The sequence below is a fragment of the Salvelinus sp. IW2-2015 genome, linkage group LG11 (assembly GCF_002910315.2).
Source record: "Salvelinus sp. IW2-2015 linkage group LG11, ASM291031v2, whole genome shotgun sequence".
In the NCBI taxonomy this organism is placed as follows: Eukaryota; Metazoa; Chordata; class Actinopteri; order Salmoniformes; family Salmonidae; genus Salvelinus; species Salvelinus sp. IW2-2015.
This window is the reverse complement of record NC_036851.1, coordinates 47589821-47609269: the sequence shown is the minus strand read 5'-3', so window position 1 is coordinate 47609269 and position 19449 is coordinate 47589821. Positions and strand designations below refer to the sequence as shown.

At 43.4% G+C, this 19449-nt stretch overlaps 1 protein-coding gene across 2 annotated transcripts; it reads right to left on the bottom strand.

The window, feature by feature from the left end:
* Nucleotides 1-10559: 10559 nt before the first annotated feature.
* pxmp4 (peroxisomal membrane protein 4) lies at nt 10560-15260 on the bottom strand. Of its 2 annotated transcripts, none has more exons than XM_070445784.1 (4): nt 15098-15260; nt 14587-14649; nt 14231-14429; nt 10560-13615 (listed from the first exon to the last, which is right to left on the bottom strand). In XM_070445784.1, the coding sequence occupies exons 1-4, from the start codon at nt 15208-15210 to the stop codon at nt 13364-13366; spliced, it is 627 nt and encodes a 208-aa protein (XP_070301885.1). In that variant the 5' UTR covers nt 15211-15260; the 3' UTR covers nt 10560-13363. The 2 variants fall into 2 exon arrangements, with proteins under 2 accessions (XP_070301885.1, XP_023853229.1); XM_023997461.2 differs by having other exon boundaries at nt 10560-13638; nt 15098-15256.
* Nucleotides 15261-19449: the final 4189 nt, after the last annotated feature.

The following is a 19449-nucleotide window of genomic DNA, read 5'->3' as shown; positions in this document are numbered from 1 at the left end:
ATCAACACTCGTCTACATAGCGCCGTAGTGTAACATATAACTACAATTGGCGCTAAAATAGAACTTGGTGGGCATAGACAAAATCAACATGCGCACCGCGAAATGGAGAGTTGGTGAAATGCGATGTTATGTTGCAACACAAGCTCACACTCAATTCGTGAAAATATGTACAGAAAGTATTTCTGCAAAGTTCGTGCCTTTTTGTGCATTTTATGTGGCTTAATTCGTGTGAAAAGACACATATTTGTGTGCGATTTAATTCGTAGAAAATGACTAAGAAAATTGTGCGACTTCATTCATAGGAAAATACTTTTGGGGGGGGCAAACTTCGGAACCATAATTTGAAAGTTATTATAGCAGTGCAGGATGTTGTTCTACACTTCCTTTTTTTTGTGTCCCACATTTATTTATGTCAGGGGTGCTTAAACTTTTTCAGCCTGGGACCCACATGAGAAATTCTGTGTTTTTCCTGGGACCCAAGCTTAGGAAAATATACAACTATACATACAATAAATATCAGCACATTTCAGGGCGGTAGCTTAGCCTAGTGGTTAGAGCGTTGGACTAGCAACCGAAAGGTTACTACATGATTCCATATGTGTTATTTCACAGTTTTGATGACTTCACTATTATTCTACAATGTAGAAACTAGTAAAAATAAAGAAAAACTCTGGAATGAGTAGGTGTGTCCAAATGTTAGACTGGTACTGTATCTATAAACTAAGGAAACTGCCAGGAAAAACATAACTAAGGGGCATTATCAAACTGAGGACATGGATATAGAAAGAGATAACAAAGGGCAATTTAAAGGCAGTATAATATACATACAGTATTTACTTATCTCTCCAACATAATAAAATACTTTACTTTCGCATACCATGAAGGAAAAAGGGCATCACTAAGCATGAACCATTACTGGTGTGTAGGAATGAGCATGCTGCTTATATGGGGAAACAGCAGTGGTGTAGAATACTTGGAAGTACTACCTAAGTAGTTTTTTAGTTATCTTTACTTTACTATTTCAAATTTTGAAAACTTTTACTTTTACTTCACTACATTGCTAAATAAAATTATGTACTTTTCACTCAATACATTTTCCCTGACACCCAAAAGTATTGATTACATTTTTAATGCTTCGCAGGACAAGAAAATGGTCACAGACTTATCAAGAGAACATCCCTGGTCATCCCTACTGACTCTGATCTGGCGGACTCAGAAAACACACGCTTCGTTTGTAAATGATGTCTGAGTGTTGGAGCATTCCACTGGCTTTCTGTAAATTTTAATTAAACAAGAAAATTATGCCGTCTGGTTTGCTTAACATAAGGAATTTGAAATTATTAATATTTTTGCTTTTACTTTTGATACTTAAGTATATTTTAGCAATTACATTTAAACCAAATACTTTACAATGTTTACTCAAGTAGTATTTTCCTGGGTAACTTTCACTTTTACTTGAGTCAATTTCTACTAAGGTATTTTTGCTTTTACTCAAGTATAACAATTGGGTACTTTTTCCACCACTGGGAAACAGAGCAGTAAAAAGGGTAGAGGAGAGGTGATTAGGGAGTGGGAACAAGTGTGGAGGGATGGGGCGTGGCTTAGAGTAATTGGAAGCATTTAGAAGACTGTAGGGGTGCCATGACCTTTCACAAAAGTCATCATCAACCCAGGTGTTACTAGCTGCTGGGCATAGGCGTATTTATCATCAAATGTCTTCGCATGGCACTGCGAGTCTAGATGTAGTCGTGTACCAAGTACACGAGAGCATTGGCATATGACTATCTCATTGAAGGTGTCAATCCCTGATCTGTTTCACCTGTTCCTGTGATTGTCCTAACCCCCTCAAGTTGTCACTTATTTTCCCCAGTGTTTATCCTAGTGTTTATCTCTGTGTTTCCTGTCTCTCTGTGCCAATTCGTCTTGTATGTTTAGTCAAATCAACCAGCGTGTTTTCCCCGTACTCCTTTTGCTATTCTCCTTTTTCTAGTCCTCCCAGTTTTGACCCTTGCCTGTTTCTGGACTCTGTACCTGCCTGCCTGACCTTTCTGCCTGCCTTGACCACGAGCCTGTCTGCCACTCTGCCACTCTGGATTATTAAACATTGTAAGACTCCAACCATCTGCCTCCTGTGTCTGCATCTGGGTCTCGCCTTGTGCCCTGATAGTACAAACTGGCCATGACAGACCCAGCAGACTTGGACTAGCTCCGCCACGCTGTCTCCCTACAGGGAGCCACCATTGGGAGACATCAGGAGTTGCTACAGGGCCTTTTGGAAGGGCTCAGGTCCTTGACGGAACACCACGATCATGGGTTAAAGGCTATTATGGAGCAAATCAGGGAGTTAGCTCAGAGGCTACCTTCCACCTCTGAAAAACCCTATTCACCCAATAAGTTTTCCCCTATCTGTGGTGAGTTTGTACAGCCTATCCCGGCTCCCAGAGAACCCCACTTACCACATCCGGAGCAATATTCGGGGAATCCTGGTACCTGCCAGAGTTTTTTTTCTCAGTGCTCGCTTATTTTTGAGCTACAGCCATCTTCGTTTCCTTGAGACAGATCGAAGATAGCAGATATTATTATGCTAATGTCGGGAAGGGCGCTCTCCTGGGCTATGGCAGTTTGGGAGAAACAATCTGCCATTTGTGGTCATATGGAGGAATTCATGGCAGAAGTGAGAAAGGTATTTGAGTCTCCGGTTTCTCCGACACTCCCGTAGTGTGGCAGACTACGCGGTTCATTTTGCAACGTTGGCCGCCGAGTGTGTGTGATGGCATGTTTCTGTATTACCAAATGAGGAGAGTTACAAACCACACASAAGTCAGAGTTATACTTAAACTACATCTTTAATCTTGTCAATATGGGGGCGCTGTTTTCACTTTGTAAAAATTCGTTCCCAAATTAAACTGCCTCGTACTCAATTCATGCTCGTACAATATGCATATTATTATTACTATTGGATAGAAAACACTCTCTAGTTTCTAAAACCGTTTGAATTATATCTGTGAGTAAAACAGAACTCAAGTTGCAGCTAACTTCCTGTCAGGAAGTGAGAAATCTGAAATCGAGCACTCTGTTCCAGGGTCAGTTTATTAATTTGCATGTAATCTATGAATTGACATGCACTGCATACGATTTCCCCTAGATGTCAGTAAGCAGTGAGAATTGGAATGGGGTTGCTAGGTAGATCTGAGGCCATATAAAGGCTCTTGGAACGTGGGGTGCACTCTTTTCAACGTTCATCATGGCGCAAGACGGCATTCTGAAAAGCTCTCGTTATAGGCCTTAGATATATCCGGCTCTGATTTTATTCGATATAGGTGTTAAAAACATCATAATGTAGTTATTTTAAACCGAGTTATATCAGTTTATATCAGTATATTGCGATTTTCGGAATTTTCTTTGTGCTGCGTTATGAAGAGTTGGACACGTCTGGGCCACATAGCTAATGTTTGCTGCTAATTCCTAAGTTGAAGACGACAATCTACAACCGAGCAACGATGATTCTGGACAAAGGACAACTTGCACAAGATTCTGATGGAGTTCATCAAAAAGTAAGAACTATTTATGATGTTAATTCGTTGTTCTGTTGAAAAATTTACTAACTATCCCGCCATTAATTTCGGTGCGGTCTCGCTTTAACGCACGCTGTATGTCGTAGTAACGTTAATTTTAAAAATCTAACACAGCGGTTGCATTAAGAACTAATGTATCTTTCATTTGCTGTCCAACCTGTATTTTTTAGTCAAGTTTATGATTAGTTATTGATTAGATTAGGTGCCTCTCCCAAGATTTCTCCCGACTTTTTGTTGGCAGCTTGGCTACTATTCTCATTGTATAACCACGATTTGTGCCGCTAAATATGCACATTTTCGAACAAACAATATATGTATTGTGTAATATGATGTTATAGGTGTAACGGCGTTCTAATTCTCTCTCCTCAGATGAGGAAAGGAGTAAGGGTCAGACCAAAACGCAGAGTGGTTAGTGTTCATTATTTACTGAAAGTCAACAAAACACTTCAAAATAAAAAACAACCAACAAACGTGACAAAACCGAAACAGTCCTGTGTGGCACAAAACCTGACACAGGAACAACACCCACAAAACACACGTGCAACCCAGGCTGCCTAAGTATGATTCTCAATCAGGGACAACGATTGACAGCTGCCTCTGATGAGAATCATACCCGGCGAACACAAACATCCCAACATAGAAAATCACACATAGACAAACCCACCCAACTCACGCCCTGACCAACAAATAAATACAAGAAAAAGGAAAACAGGTCAGGAACGTGACAATAGGACTGTCATCTGATGAAGTTTTGAGAAGGTTAGTGAAAAATTTAATATCTTTTGCTGGTTTATCGCTATCGCTAACGTGCATGAATCAATGCTGCTGTGTGGTTGGCTATTGTAGTAAGCTAATATAATGCTAAATTGTGTTTTCGCTGTAAAACACTTAAAGAATCTGAAATATTGGCTGGATCACAAGATCTTTGTCTTTCATTTGCTGTACGCTGTGTATTTTTCATAAATGTTTTATGATGAGTATTTAGGTAATTCACGTTGCTCTCTGTATTATTCTAGTTGCTTTGGTGAGAGTTTGATGGTGGCTGCAATGTAAAACTATGATTTATACCTGAAATATGCACATTTTTCGAACAAAACATATGCTAAACAATAAATATGTTATCAGACTGTCATCTGATGAAGTTGTTTCTTGGTTAGTGACTATTTATATCTTTATTTGGTCGAATTTGTGATAGCTACCTATGCAGGAAAAAAATGGTGGGGAAAAAAAGTTGTGTCTTTTGCTATGGTGGTTAGCTAATAGAAATACATATTGTGTCTTCCCTGTAAAACATTTTAAAAATCAGAAATGATGGCTGGATTCACAAGATGTGTATCTTTCATTTGGTGTTTTGGACTTGTGATTTCATGAACATTTTATTATATGATATCCCTGTGGCTTTAGGCTAGGCTATGCTAGTCAGGTTTTTGATGGGGGGGATCCCGGATCCGGGCTTGTGACTCGTTAGAGGTTTTAATGAGCTTCAAGCTTTAGCCTTGGACTTTCAACAATTCACTATCTATAATGAATTTTGAGAGTCACTACAGAAGAATACAAAGATCTTTTATAGCCAAGATACACCCCTCTCAACTTACATGACGAACCACAGATCTTGGGAACAGTTCACAAAGGTTAAGATTTGCATGAAAGATATCTATTAAACATAGCAGACAGTTACTGCTGTGTCAACAGTTCTCATTGTAAAGACCAGTGTCTGGCCCCCTCCTACTCCAAACTGGAACCCGTCTCACCCTGGTACGGTATAGCACAAAAACATTACCTTTACTATCTGAAATGCTCTTTAGGCTTTATTACCCAAAGACATCGTAAATCTCATCTGTCAGTGCTATCTCATAGAGGCCTATCCTCAGTGGAACACACACATACCATTCTAATGCAATACAAAGATTATAATATAATTTTACAAGCACTATAACATAATCTTGCAATTTTCCATGACATGTGCCTGGAATCCAGAGTCTCTTTTTGATACTTTTTTGCACGGATTATCTGAGGTAAAGGATGAGCTAGCTGCTCGGGAATTGCCAATGGATCTCTACTCCATTATCGCCCTTAACATTAAAATTTATTGACGCCTAAGGGAACGCAAGAGTGAGAGGAGGTCAGGTCTCGGGCACATTCGTGCACCCGCTATGGCGCGTTCACCTCCAAGGGAATCCGAAAGTTTCCAAAGGCAGCTCTTCCGAGCGGATTCGAAGCCACCCGAGCACTCTCGGGAATCTACGACTGGTGAGTTGGATAATCCTAAACCTATGCAGTTGGGAAGAACTAGGTTATCAGTTGGGGAATGCTCACGAAGGATGAATAATAACTGTTGTCTGTACTGTGGAGGGGCAGGACATTTTATAGCTACCTGCCCTATTAGGAAACCCTTGTCTCTAGTGGGTACCAGTGCTATGGTGAGTCAGACTGGGAGGTTCCTAATTCCCATCACCCGCACACCCCTTTTTGCTCTTGAGCTGTGGGGAGACCAATCTAAGTCTCTCCGAGTGCTCATTGACTCTGGGGCTGATGAATGTCTTATTGATGCCACGATAGCTTCGGAGCTTGGTATTCCCACTCAGCCTCTCTCTGTTCCCATGGATGCTAGGGCACTGGACGGCTGCTCTATAGGGGAAGTCACCCATAGTACTGTGCCCGTTCAATTACAGGTTTCTGGTAACCACAGTGAGACAATACACTTCCTCCTCATTGCATCTACCCATGTTCTGATTGTTTTGGGATTTTCTTGGCTTCAAAAACACAATCCGATGATTGACTGGACCACAAGCTCCATCCTGGGTTGGAGACCATTTTGCCATCCTCACTGCCTTCAAGCAGCACAGCCTTCCTCAAGTCGTCTTCCTCAGGGTGTTAGCAAGACTGTGGAAGTCTCTGCTATCCCCACAGAATACCATGACTTCCTGGAAGTGTTCAGTAAGGCACGTGCTACTTCCCTTCCCACGCACTGTCCTTATGATTGTGCCATTGATCTTCTCACAGGCACTACACTAACTTGGGGTTGATTGTATTCTCTGTCTGGACCGGAGACAAAAGCTATGGAGGAGTACATAAAGGAGTCTCTGGCCACTGGGGCCGTCCGTCCATCTGCATCTCCTGCCTGCGTAGGGTTTTTCTTTGTGGAGAAGGACAAGACCCTGCGTCCGTGCATTGACTATTGGGGACTTAATGACATTACTGTCAAAAATCGTTACCCCCTACCGCTCCTCGGCGTTTGAACCTTTCCAGGGGGCCACCATATTTTCCAAGTTGGACCTTTGAAATGCCTACCACCTGGTTCGGATACGAGAGGGGGATGAGTGGAAGACAGCCTTCAACACAGCCAGTGGACATTATGAGTACCAGGTCATGCCATTTGGACTCACCAACTGTCTTCCAGGCTTTGGTCAATGATGTGCTTCGGGACAGGCTAAACCGGTTTGTGTTCGTGTACCTTGACGACATCCTGTTTTTTCCCCCGATCTGCCCAAGAACATGTACTCCATGTCAGACAGGTCCTTCAGCGCCTCCTGGAGAACCAACTCTTTGTGAAAGCCAAAAAGTGTAAGTTCCACCGCTCTACAATCACCTTTCTGGGATATGTCATTGCTGAGGGCAATGTTCAGATGGATCCTGGAAAGGTGAAAGCAGTGGTGGATTGGCCTCAACCAACGTCCAGGGTGCAGTTGCAACGGTTTCTTGGGTTTGCAAACTTCTACCGCCGTTTCATTCGGGACTACAGCACCCTGACGGCCCCCCTCTCGGCACTCACCTCTCCCAAGGTACCGTTCAAATGGTCTCCAGCTGTCGACAAAGCCTTTGTGGACCTGAAGCATCGGTTCACAACAGCACTCATCCATCCGGACCCCTCGCATCAATTTGTGGTGGAAGTGGATGCTTCGGATGTTGGAGTAGAGCCATCCTGCCCCAGTGATCTGCCCAGGACCAGAAGCTTCATCCCTGTGCCTTCCTGTCGCATCGTCTCAATCCTACTGAAAGGAACTACGATGTTGGCAACTGAGAACTCCTGGCGGTGAAGATGGCGTTGGAGGAGTGGAGGCACTGGCTGGAGGGAGCAGAACAGCCATTCCTGGTCTGGACTGAATATCTCCGTACAGCCAAGTGCCTCAACTCCGGGCAGGCCCGGTAGGCCCTCCTGTTTACCAGATTTAACTTCACCATCTCCTACCACCCAGGGTCAAAGAATGTGAAGCCTGACGCCCTCTCCCGCCTATACAGTTCCTCTGCCACACCTTCGACCTCTGAATCGATTCTCCCTACCTCATGCCTTGCTGTCACTGTGGATTGGGGTATTGAGAACCTGGCCCGCGAGACACAACGCTCCCAACATGGACCTGAAGGGGACCCGGCTAACCGGCTGTTAGTCCCTAATCTAGTCCGGTCCCGGGTCCTGGAATGGGCTCATTCCTCCAGGCTAACCTGTCATCCAGGGTCCGGTCGTACACTAGCCTTCCTCCGACAACGTTTCTGGTGGCCCACAATGGTCCCTGACGTCTCTGCCTTCGTCGCCGCATGCATAGTATGCTCAGAACAAGACTCCACGGCAAGCTCCTTCTGGCCTCCTTCAGCCACTACCGGTCCCTCATCGTCCCTGGTCTCATATATCTCTGGACTTTGTCACTGGGCTTCCTCCGTCTGATGGCAACACTGTCATTCTGACGGTAGTCGATCGGTTCTCCAAGGCCATCCATTTCATCCCTCTCCCCAAACTACCTTCTGCCAAGGAGACGGCCCAGCTTATAGTGAAGCATGTCTTCCGGATCCATGGACTCCCGGTAGACATGGTCTCAGATCGGGGTTCTTGTCTCAGTTCTGGAAGGTGTTCTGCACCCTTATTGGGTCGTCGGCCAGTCTGTCATCCGGATTCCATCCCCAAACTAACGGTCAGTCGGAGCGAGCCAACCAAGACCTGGAGACCACCTTAAGGTACCTGGTCTCAACCAACCCCACTACCTGCAGCCGTCAACTGCAATCTGGTTTCCGAGCAGGTCATGGGTGCACCTCAGCCACACTCAAGGTCCTAAACAATATCATAACCGCCATCGATAAAAGACAATACTGTGCAGTCGTCTTCATCGACCTGGCCAAGGCTGTCAATCACCACATTCTTATCGGCAGACTCAACAGCCTTGGTTTCTCAAATGACTGCCTTGCCTGGTTCACCAACTACTTCTGAGTTCAGTGTGTCAAATCCGAGGGCCTGTTGTCCAGACCTCTGGCAGTCTCTATGGGGGTGCCACAGGGTTCAATTCTCAGGCCGACTCTTTTCTCTGTATATATCAATGATGTCGCTCTTGCTGCTGGTGATTCTCTGATCCAACTCTATGCAGACGACTCCATTCTGTATACTTCTGGCCTTTCTTTGGACACCGTGTTAACAAACATCCAGACGAGCTTCAATGGCATACAACACTCCTTCCGTGGCCTCCAACTGCTCTTAAATGCAAGTAAAACTAAAGGCATGCTCTTCAACCGATCGCTACCCGCCCGTCTAGCATCACTACTCTGGACGGTTCTGACTTAGAATATGTGGACAACTACAAATACCTAGGTGTCTGGTTAGACTGTATACTCTCCTTCCAGACTCACATTAAGCATCTCCAATCCCAAATGATATCTAGAATCGGCTTCCTATTTCGCAACAAAGCCTCCTTCACTTATGCTGCTAAACATACCCTCGTAAAACTGACTATCCTATCGATCCTTGACTTCGATGATGTCATTTACAAAATAGCCTCCAACACTCTACTTAGCAAATTGGATGTAGTCTATCACAGTGCCATCCGTTTTGTCACCAAAGCCCCTTATACGACCCACCACTGCGACCTGTATGCTCTCGTTGGTTGGCCCTCACTACATATTCGTTGCCAAACCCACTGGCTCCAGGTCATCTAAGTCTTTGCTAGGTAAAGCCCCGCCTTTATCTCAGCTCACTGGTCACCATAGCAACACCCACCCGTAGCACACGCTCCAGCAGGTATATTTCACTGGTCATCCCTTAAGCCAACTCCTCCTTTGGCCGCCTTTCTTTCCAGTTCTCTGCTGCCAATGACTGGAACGAATTGCAAAAATCACTGAAGCTGGAGACTTATATCTCCCTCACTAACTTTAAGCATCAGCTGTCAGAGCAGCTTACCGATCATTGCACCTGTACACAGCCCATCTGTAAATAGCCCACCCAACTACCTCATCCCCATATTTTTATTTTTTGCACCCCAGTATCTCTACTTGCAAATCTATCACTCCAGTGTTAATGCTAAATTATAATTATTTCGCCACTATGGCCTATTTATTGCCTTACCTCCCTAATCTTACTACATTTGCACACACTGTATATAGATTTTTCTATTGTGTTATTGACTGTATGTTTGTTTATCCCGTGTGTAACTCTGTGTTTGTGTCGCGCTGCTTTGCTTTATCTTGGCCAGGTCGCAGTTGTAAATGATTAAATAGTGAAATAGGTGAAATAAATCAAATAAAAAAGTGAACAACACACTAAATGCTGGACTCTAAATCAGTATAGTGGAATTGTAAGTCGATAGGTGATTATCATACTATTCCGTGGCTTGACAGTAGTTATGATTCAAGATAACTCAAGAGTGCTGTATGACAGGTTGAAATTCAGGTCACAACATCTATTACTGTTTGAAGGTCAGGGGTAGCTGTGCAGAAGCCCGTCCTAAAAGGCCATAGTGTGTGTAGGCTTTTATAGGGTGCAGCCAAGCATTAACACACCTGATTAACTAGTTGTGAACACCACGTTAATTTGATTATTATTATTATTTTTTTAAGTATTTCCCTCTGAAAATGATCTACATCTTGAGTGTGGGTGCAAGGTGTATGGGTTGTCTGTTTCACATGAAATTGTGAATTACTTGGCACCACCATGTGGCTTCTTTGTTAGACAAATACAATCACGTTTCATTCCACGCAAATGTATGAAGAAAATAATAATATACTACATAAATCATAAAAGCAGCATTTATTCTGTTGCATTTGAAGTGCCTGTATAATTAGATAACTGAATGTAATCTGTAGCCCAATTCCAATTCTAAGCAGAAGAATTTAGTGAGGAATGGGTTGGTGAAAGGAATATGATTGAGGCTCCCTCAATCCAATGGTTTGGTTTGAAATCCTTGAGGGGGACTGAATGCATGCATACTCCATGAGGGAGGGAGAAACGGAATTGGGCTTGTATCATGTTCACTCACACTCCACGGGTGGAACATGAATTGAGCAACAAACAGCCCAAAGGCTCAATGCTAGACATAAAAAAAGATTGAGAAAGTAAGAATAGGTCAGACTATTATTGTTTTTACACCAATTACAACAAACAAACAAAAACATTGTAAAGTGTGATCTGAAAAGGACACATACTTTATCATGAATAGCACAGTGAATGTGTCCTCAATAAATGAAAAAGCATTGTTGAATGACAGTATGACTAAGAAAGGCAATTCACTTTTAAGTACATTTTGTATCACGCTATCATCTTATGAAAGAAAAAAAAGAAACATTACAAAGAACATTACAAAGAATCTAGTAATTACTGGAAAATATGCTATTCTATGAATCAAGTGCGGTGAGTGCATTGGGAAAAAAGACTGTAGGTAGTGCATAGTCTTAAGCAGGGGTTCCCAAACCTGTTCCTGGGGGCCACATTTTGGTTTACACAGCTGATTCAAATAACCAACTAATAGTCACGCTTTGATTACTTGAATCAGCTGTGTAATGCCCGGGCAAAAACCAAAACATGCCCCCAGGACCGAGCTTGGGAAACCCTGTTTTAAACTACAGTAGCATATAAAAACTGATACAATTCTAGATTGACAGGGAGAGCAAATGCGCTTCACACCTTTTCAGATATTATTTATTTCACTTACACTAGATCTAGGAGCACATASTTCTTACTGAAAGCCAACATTTATTAAAAAATATTTCATTTCTTTAAAGGTTTATAATCACTAGCTCTTGATTTAACATGGCAGAGAACCAGGACCCGTATTCACAAATAGTGCTGATCTTGGCGATATACAGTACCAGTCAAAAGTTTGGACACACCTACTCATTCAAGGGTTTTTCTTTATATTTACTATTTTCTACATTGTAGAATAATAGTGAAGACATCAAAACTATGAAAGAACACATATGGAATCATGTAGTAACCAAAATCTAGATATTCTATATTTTAAATTCTTCAAAGTAGCCACCCTTTGCCTTGATGACAGCTTGGCACACACTTGGCATTCTCTCAATCAGTTTCATGAGGTAGTCACCTGGAATGAATTTCAATTAACAGGTGTGCCTTGTTAAAAGTGAATTTGTGGAATTTCTTTCCTTCTTAATGCGTTTGAGCCAATCAGTTGTGTTGTGACAAGGTAGGGGTGGTATACAGAAAATAGCCCTATTTGGTAAAAGAACAAGTACATATTATGGCAAGAACAGCTCAAATAAGCAAAGAGAAACGACAGTCCATTATTACTTTAAGACATGAAGGTCCGCCAATCCGGAAAATGTCAAGAACATTAAACGTTTCTTTAAGTGCAGACGCAAAAACCATCAAGCGCTATGATGAAACTGGCTCTCATGAGGACCACCAAAGGAAAGGAAGACCCAGAGTTACCTCTGCTACAGAGGATAAGTTCATTAGAGTTAACTGCACCTCAGAAATTGCAGCCAAGGTAAATACTTCAGAGTTCAAGTAACAGACACATCAACATCAACTGTTCAGAGGAGACTGCGTGAATCAGGCCTTCATGGTTGAATTGCTGCAAATAATCCACTACTAAAGGACACCAATAAGAAGAAGAGACGTGTTTGGGCCAAGAAACACGAGCAATGGACATTAGACTGGTGGAAATCTGTCCTTTGGTCTGAGTCCAAATTTGAGATTTTTGGTTCCAACCGCCGTGTCTTTGTGAGACGCAGAGTAGGTGAATGGATGATCTCCGCATGTGTGGTTCCCACCGTGAAGCATGGAGGTGGAGATGTGATGGTGCTTTGCTGGTGACACGGTCTGTGATTTATTTTGAATTTAAGGCACACTTAACCAGCATGGCTACTGCAGCATTCTGCAGTGATACGCCATCCCATCTGGTTTTCGCTTACAGCACAATGACCCAACACACCTCCAGGCTGTATAAGGGATATTTGACCAAGAAGGAGTGATGAGCGCTGCATCAGATGACCTGGCCTCCACAATCACCCGACCTTAACCCAATTGAGATAGTTTGGGATGAGTTGGACCGCAGAGTGAAGGAAAAGCAGCCAACAAGTGCTCAGTATATGTGGGAACTCCTTCAAGACTGTTAGAAAAGCATTCCAGGTGAAGCTGTTGAGAGAATGCCAAGAGTGTGCAAAGCTGTCATCAAGGCAAACGGTGGCTACTTTGAAGAAGCAAAAATCTAAAATATGTGTTTTGGTTACTACATGATTCCATATGTTATTTAATCGTTTTGATATCTTCACTATTATTTTACAATGTAGAAAATAGTAAAAAATAAAGACCCTTGAATGAGTAGGTGTGTCTAAACTTTTGAGTGGTATTGTATGTATGTATCATCTTATTCATTATTTTCTAAAAGGCAAAACTGATCCTAGATCAGCCCTCCTACTCTGAGACACTTCAAATACGGGCCCAGGCATGCATCCCAACAGTCTAAAGTCATACTGGGAATTTGCTTTCCACCCTGTCCAGTTCTTTCAGACCAGATGAAGGAAAGGAGACGAGGAAGACACTTTAGTCTATTGAGATGCTTATTTTAGCTTTAGCTCACTTGGGAGCGACAGTCCTTGGCTTGTTGTAGACAAGGAAGTCTGAGATATCGTGCCACACGTTGCTGTCGTGGTAGAGGTAGTTCATGGAGGACTGCAGTGAAGGCTGCAGGGTGTGGGGGTGGTACTCGAACAGCCACAGCACAATGCCCCACACCAGGGTAGCAAACAGGGGGAAGGGGTCCCGCTTGGGCTGTGGCACAATGCCTTTCTCCACGGCCAGGCGAGACAAGGCAAACAGGATCCTAGACAGCAGGTACATGTTGATCTAGAGATGTGACAAGGAAGATCCTTTCATTAGACAAGACAACAAGGAAGTACATTTCATTAGAAATACAGTAAGGTAGAATATTGGCTAGCCTACATAAGAAAAGTCTTGGGCAGCTTCCTTTCGACCACTCTTTTCTCTCGTAACCACTTGTGCACTCTCGTAACCACTTGTGCACTCTCGTAACCACAGTGCAACAAGGTGACAGATCCAGATGTTTTATTGGTCATGTATTGGCACTAGTAACCCAGGTTGAGCGCAGCCCTCATGACATACGTATTGTCAATTTATCTGGCTATTAATCTCTTGTGGAAAGACAAATATAACATAAATGGGATGGGACGACTACCGAGGAACAACTGTTCCAGTGTGCTGGTTTTGTGTCACTGGTTATTTGGACAGTTCACAATTCACCTGCACATTTTTGAATTTCAGGAGTGGACATTTGGCCCATAGACTTACCTGAGACTTCAGGGAGAGGGGGGGATAGGGCTACCAATGAGGTTCTGGCACTTGTGCTAGTTTAATCTCTCATAACTCTTCCCCTAGATCAGCATAGAGCAGTTTATGCCATGTTTTAGTTCTGGATTACCTGGCTATTGATGTTGTTGTTTTCCCCAAACACCAACCAGCCACCGAGGCAGGCGGCAAAGAAGGACTGAGACTGTAGACTCTTCCCCTGGATCCTCTCCTGTAAGGCCTGCAGTCCTTTGTACGTGAACACAAAGTAGGCGAGGTTGCGCGAGTGTTGGTACGTGGCCTTCACAATGGCTCGTAGCTTATCTTTCAGGCTGAGCATATGAAAAAGGGTGGTGGGGGGGAGCATATAAAAGGGTGGGGGGGGGCGCATTGTCCATTGTTAATAGACCATTATCCATTTTTTATGCTGTTTTGATTTATTTTAGCGCTAGCTAAGGGATTTGGGAGAGTGCTTAAATGTCTTCTTACCTTCCACTTCTGAAAAGAAAGGTCATGACAAGAGCATGGGGTGCCCGGATTTTTGCCCCATAACTGTAAATTAGAAATATCAGGTTCAATGTCAGTGTCAACTGATTTACACGTGTGTGTGATATGGCAGGTCAGCCAAACTGTATGAATCTTGAGGAAGGTCAAACCACTGAGTTGAAAAGCTACAGTTAGGCTAACTAATGTCAAGTGTTTCAGGGTTTGATAGATAGTTACTAACTTTAGTTAACTAACAACAACGCTAGGTCCATCTAGCTGACTTTGCTTGACCATCATCATTAGCTACATAGCTAGTTATTTCATTACGCTTGCTGGCCAACCTTGGCTAACTAGCTCAAAGGGCAGCTAGCTACTGTACGTTGGATAGCAAGCTGTAAAATAATAGCTAACGTAGATAACAGATTCTAGCTAAGTGGTCAAGCTAGCTAGCTAGAAATAAGCAAAGTAAGTTAGCTAGCTAGCTAGAAAGTAAGTAGCTCAGTAAACAACTCACACAGCACCATTTCGGAATCCTTTAACAACTGCAAGTGCAGCTTTATACTTTTCTTGCTGTAATAAATTATTAATCATGTACACCACAGTTTTGACTAAATCTGGACCTGCCATTTTGGGTGTCTTGACAATGTGACACAAACCCAAGCGTTTCGTGCCGCGCAAATATTTTCCGTCACGGGACAAGGAATCTGCATGAAGGTTCCTATTTAAGCCTGAGGACAGCCACCAAGTTACAGTAACTGTCCAGTGTTGCCAGATTTCAATGAAATATGACCTATTTACAATATGAGAAAAATAGTTTTCCTTCCAAAAAAGGGTAGTTAAGTATGTTTTAAGATCAGCTTTTCTGTGTTGGAATGGTGTGAGCGTACTCCAATAACATAATTACTTCTTCTCCATTTGGGTTTAATGGCAGTTGGAATCCAATACAACTGTGTTTTTCGACTTCAAATGCAAAAAAAAAGAAGAAACATCCCAAACTACATATACTACACTACCCACCCCTAGCCAACTATCCATGCTACAGAGTTTAGGTAAATTAATCCCTTCTTGGCCCACAGGCCTGGGAGGGCGGCACTCCTTCTCCCAACATCTTCTGTAGATCCTCTGCAGTTATGTCTTGAGCATCCAGAAAACATCCTGCCGCTTTCACAATAATGGCAATTCTCTCTGACCTGCTTTCTACTTGCGCAGCACAATTCACGACCAATGCCATGAAGGACAAAAACCTGGATTTGTCAACGCACAGCAACATTCACTTTTTTCATTGGCCCTTTTATCACAGCAACGGAGGAAGCATTCCCTCCCTCTCCACCCTTCTCACTGCCTCTGCATATGTAACACCCTGTCCTACTCTGACTTTAGCTACTTCTATCTGTTTCACTTTAACCAGGCATTCTGTATTCTTGGCTTAATGACTATCTTCACAGTTACGACACTGTCAGAGCTCCTCCTTCAGACATGTCTCCACTAAATGGAAACCTCCACCCCTACCACATCTCAGCTGAACCTTCCTACACACTGACCATGCCCATACTTCTGGCAGCGGAAACCCTGAAAAACATTAGGCACAAATGCTCTAACCGAATAACTCATATCCTAACATCACCCTATCAGGGAGAACTTCCAACTCAAAGCACAGCATCACGGCCAGACTTTCCTCCCTCCAGCCACCTCGATTTCTGGTTAATCGTCGGGCTTCACACGCGCCAAGAACCTTCTTTAGTTGCTAATCCTCGACACTTAGAGGCATGGTTATCACCGCCTTGAGAGGAGCTCTGCTCCGTAGACTAAAACACATTACCTCTCATTCCCCGCAGTCGACCCAAGCACAATCCCTCTGGGATATAAACTCAGCAAAAAAAGAAACGTCATATTATTAGTAGATTTGGATAGAAAACTCTGAAGTTTCTAAAACTGTTTGAATGATGTCTGTGAGTATAACAGAACTCATATGGCAGGCAAAAACCTGAGAAAAAATCCAACCAGGAAGTGGGAAATCTGAGGTTTGTAGGTTTTCAACTCTTTGCTTATCCAAGATACAGTGGAAATGGGGTCATGTTGCACTTCCTAAGGCTTCCACTAGATGTCAACAGTCTTTAGAACCTTGTTTGATGCTTCTACTGTGAAGTGGGGGTGAATGAGAGGAGATTAAGTAAGGTCTCTCCCAGAGTGCCACGAGCTGACCATGCGCGTTCATGTGAGAGTTAGCTGCGTTCCATCGCATTTCTGAAGACAAAGGAATTCTCCGGTTGGAACATTATTGAAGATTTATGTTAAAAACATCCTAAAGATTGATTCTATACATCGTTTGACATGTTTCTACGGACTGTAACGGAACTTTTTGGACTTTTCGTCCGTACTTTCCGCTGGACTTGCACACGCGTCGTGAGTTTAGATTGTGTACTGAACGCGCGAACAACAAGGAGGAATTTGGACATAAATGATTAACATTATCGAACAAAACAAACATTTATTGTGGAACTGGGATTCCTGGGAGTGCATTCTGATGAAGATCATCAAAGGTAAGTGAATATTTATAATGCTATTTCTGACTTCTGTTGACTCCAACATGGCGGATATCTCCTTGGGTTGATTTGTCGTCTGAGCGCCGTACTCAGATTATTGCATGGTTTGCTTTTTCCGTAAAGTTTTTTTGAAATCTGACACAGCGGTTGCATTAAGGAGAAGTGGATCCAAAATTCCATGTATAACACTTGTATTTCCATCAACATTTATGATGACTATTTCTGTAAATTGATGTGGCTCTCTGCAAAATCACCAGATGTTTTGGAACTACTGAACATAACGCGCCAATGTAAACTCAGATTTTTGGATATAAATATGAACTTTACCGAACAAAACATACATGTATTGTGTAACATGAAGTCCTATGAGTGTCATCTGATGAAGATCATCAAAGGTTAGTGATTMATTTKATCTATATTTCTGCTTTTTGTGACTCCTSTCTTTGGSTGGRAAAATGGCTGTGTTTTTCTGTGAWTAGGCACTCACCTAACATAATCGTTTGGTTTGCTTTCGTCGTAAAGCCTATTTGAAATCGGACACCGTGGCTGGATTTACAACAAGTGTATCTTTAAAATGGTGTAAAATACATGTATGTTTGAGAAATTTTATTTATGGGATTTCTGTTGTTTTGAATTTGGCGCCCTGTAGTTTCACTGGCTGTTGACGAGGTGAGACACTACCGTCCCACATACCCTAGAGAGGTTAAGGTCAGAGTTATGAAAACTTAGGAAACTAAAGAGGCCTTTCTACTGACTCTGAAAAACACCAAAAGAAAGATGCCCAGGGTCCCTGCTCATCTGCGTGAACGTGCCTTAGGCATGCTACAAGGAGGCATGAGGACTGCAGATGTGGCCAGGAAAATAAATTGCAATGTCCGTACTGTGAGACACCTAAGACAGCGCTACAGGGAGACAGGACGGACAGCTGATCGTCCTCGCAGTGGCAGACCACGTGTAACAACACCTGCACAGGATCGGTATATCCACACATCACAGCTGCGGGACAGGTACAGGATGGCAACAACAACTGCCCGAGTTAAACCAGGAACGCACAATCCCTCCATCAGTGCTCAGACTGTCCCCAATAGGCTGAGAGAGTTGTAAGGCAGGTCCTCACCAGACATCACCGGCAACAACGTCGCCCATGGGCACAAACCCATCATCGCTGGACCAGACAGGACTGGCAAAAAGTGCTCTTCACTGACGAGTCGCGGTTTTGTCTCACCAGGGGTGATGGTCAGATTCGCGCTTATCGTCGAAGTAATGAGCGTTACACCGAGGCCTGTACTCTGGAGCGGGATCGATTTGGAGGTGGAGGGTCCGTCATGGTCTGGGGTGGTGTGTCACAGCATCATCGGACTGAGCTTGTTGTCATTGCAGGCAATCTCAACGCTGTGCGTGACAGGGAAACATCCTCCTCCCTCATGTGGTACCCTTCCTGCAGGCTCATCCTGACATGGCCCTCCAGCATGACAATGCCACCAGCCATACTGCTCGTTTTGTGCATGATTTCGTGCAAGACAGGAATGTCAGTGTTCTGCCATGGCCAGCGAAGAGCACGGATCTCAATCCCATTGAGCACATCTGGGACCTGTTGGATCGGAGGGTGAGGACTAGGGCCATTCCCCCCCAGAAATATCAGAGAACTTGCAGGTGCCTTGGTGGAAGAGTGGAGTAACATCTCACAGCAAGAACTGGCAAATCTGGTGCAGTCCATGAGGAGGAGATGCACTGCAGTACTTAATTCAGCTGGTGGCCACACCAGATACTGACTGTTACTTTTGATTTTGACCCCCCCTTTGTTCAGAGACACATTATTCCATTTCTGTTAGTCACGTCTGTGGAACTGGTTCAGTTTGTCCCAGTTGTTGAATCTTATGTTCATACAAATATTTACACATGTTAAGTTTGCTGAAAATAAACGTAGTTGACAGTGAGAGGACGTTACTTTTTTGTTGAAGTTTAGATGTACATCCTACCATTATGAATCCACTTCTCACTACCTTGCCTGCACTTTTCCTAGCTTACTCTCCACCCACCCTGATACCTCAAACAGATTTTTCCCTTGAATCGCACTCCAATCACCAAAGAATCCTTGTGGATTTCCATTTCCCTGATTCTGTTTCCTTTCCACGCTTCAGACACTGCTTCTTCATCATACTCAACTCCCTCATACTCCATTTCCCATGATCACCTCTGAGAGCCCCAGGTCTATAGGGAGACATACTGTAGTTCTATACTCAGTACAGATATTCCATGTTCCCGCTCTTCAGTTTCTTCTTCTGCGCCATTCCCCCTGCAGCTGGTTCCTCAGGTCTCCAAC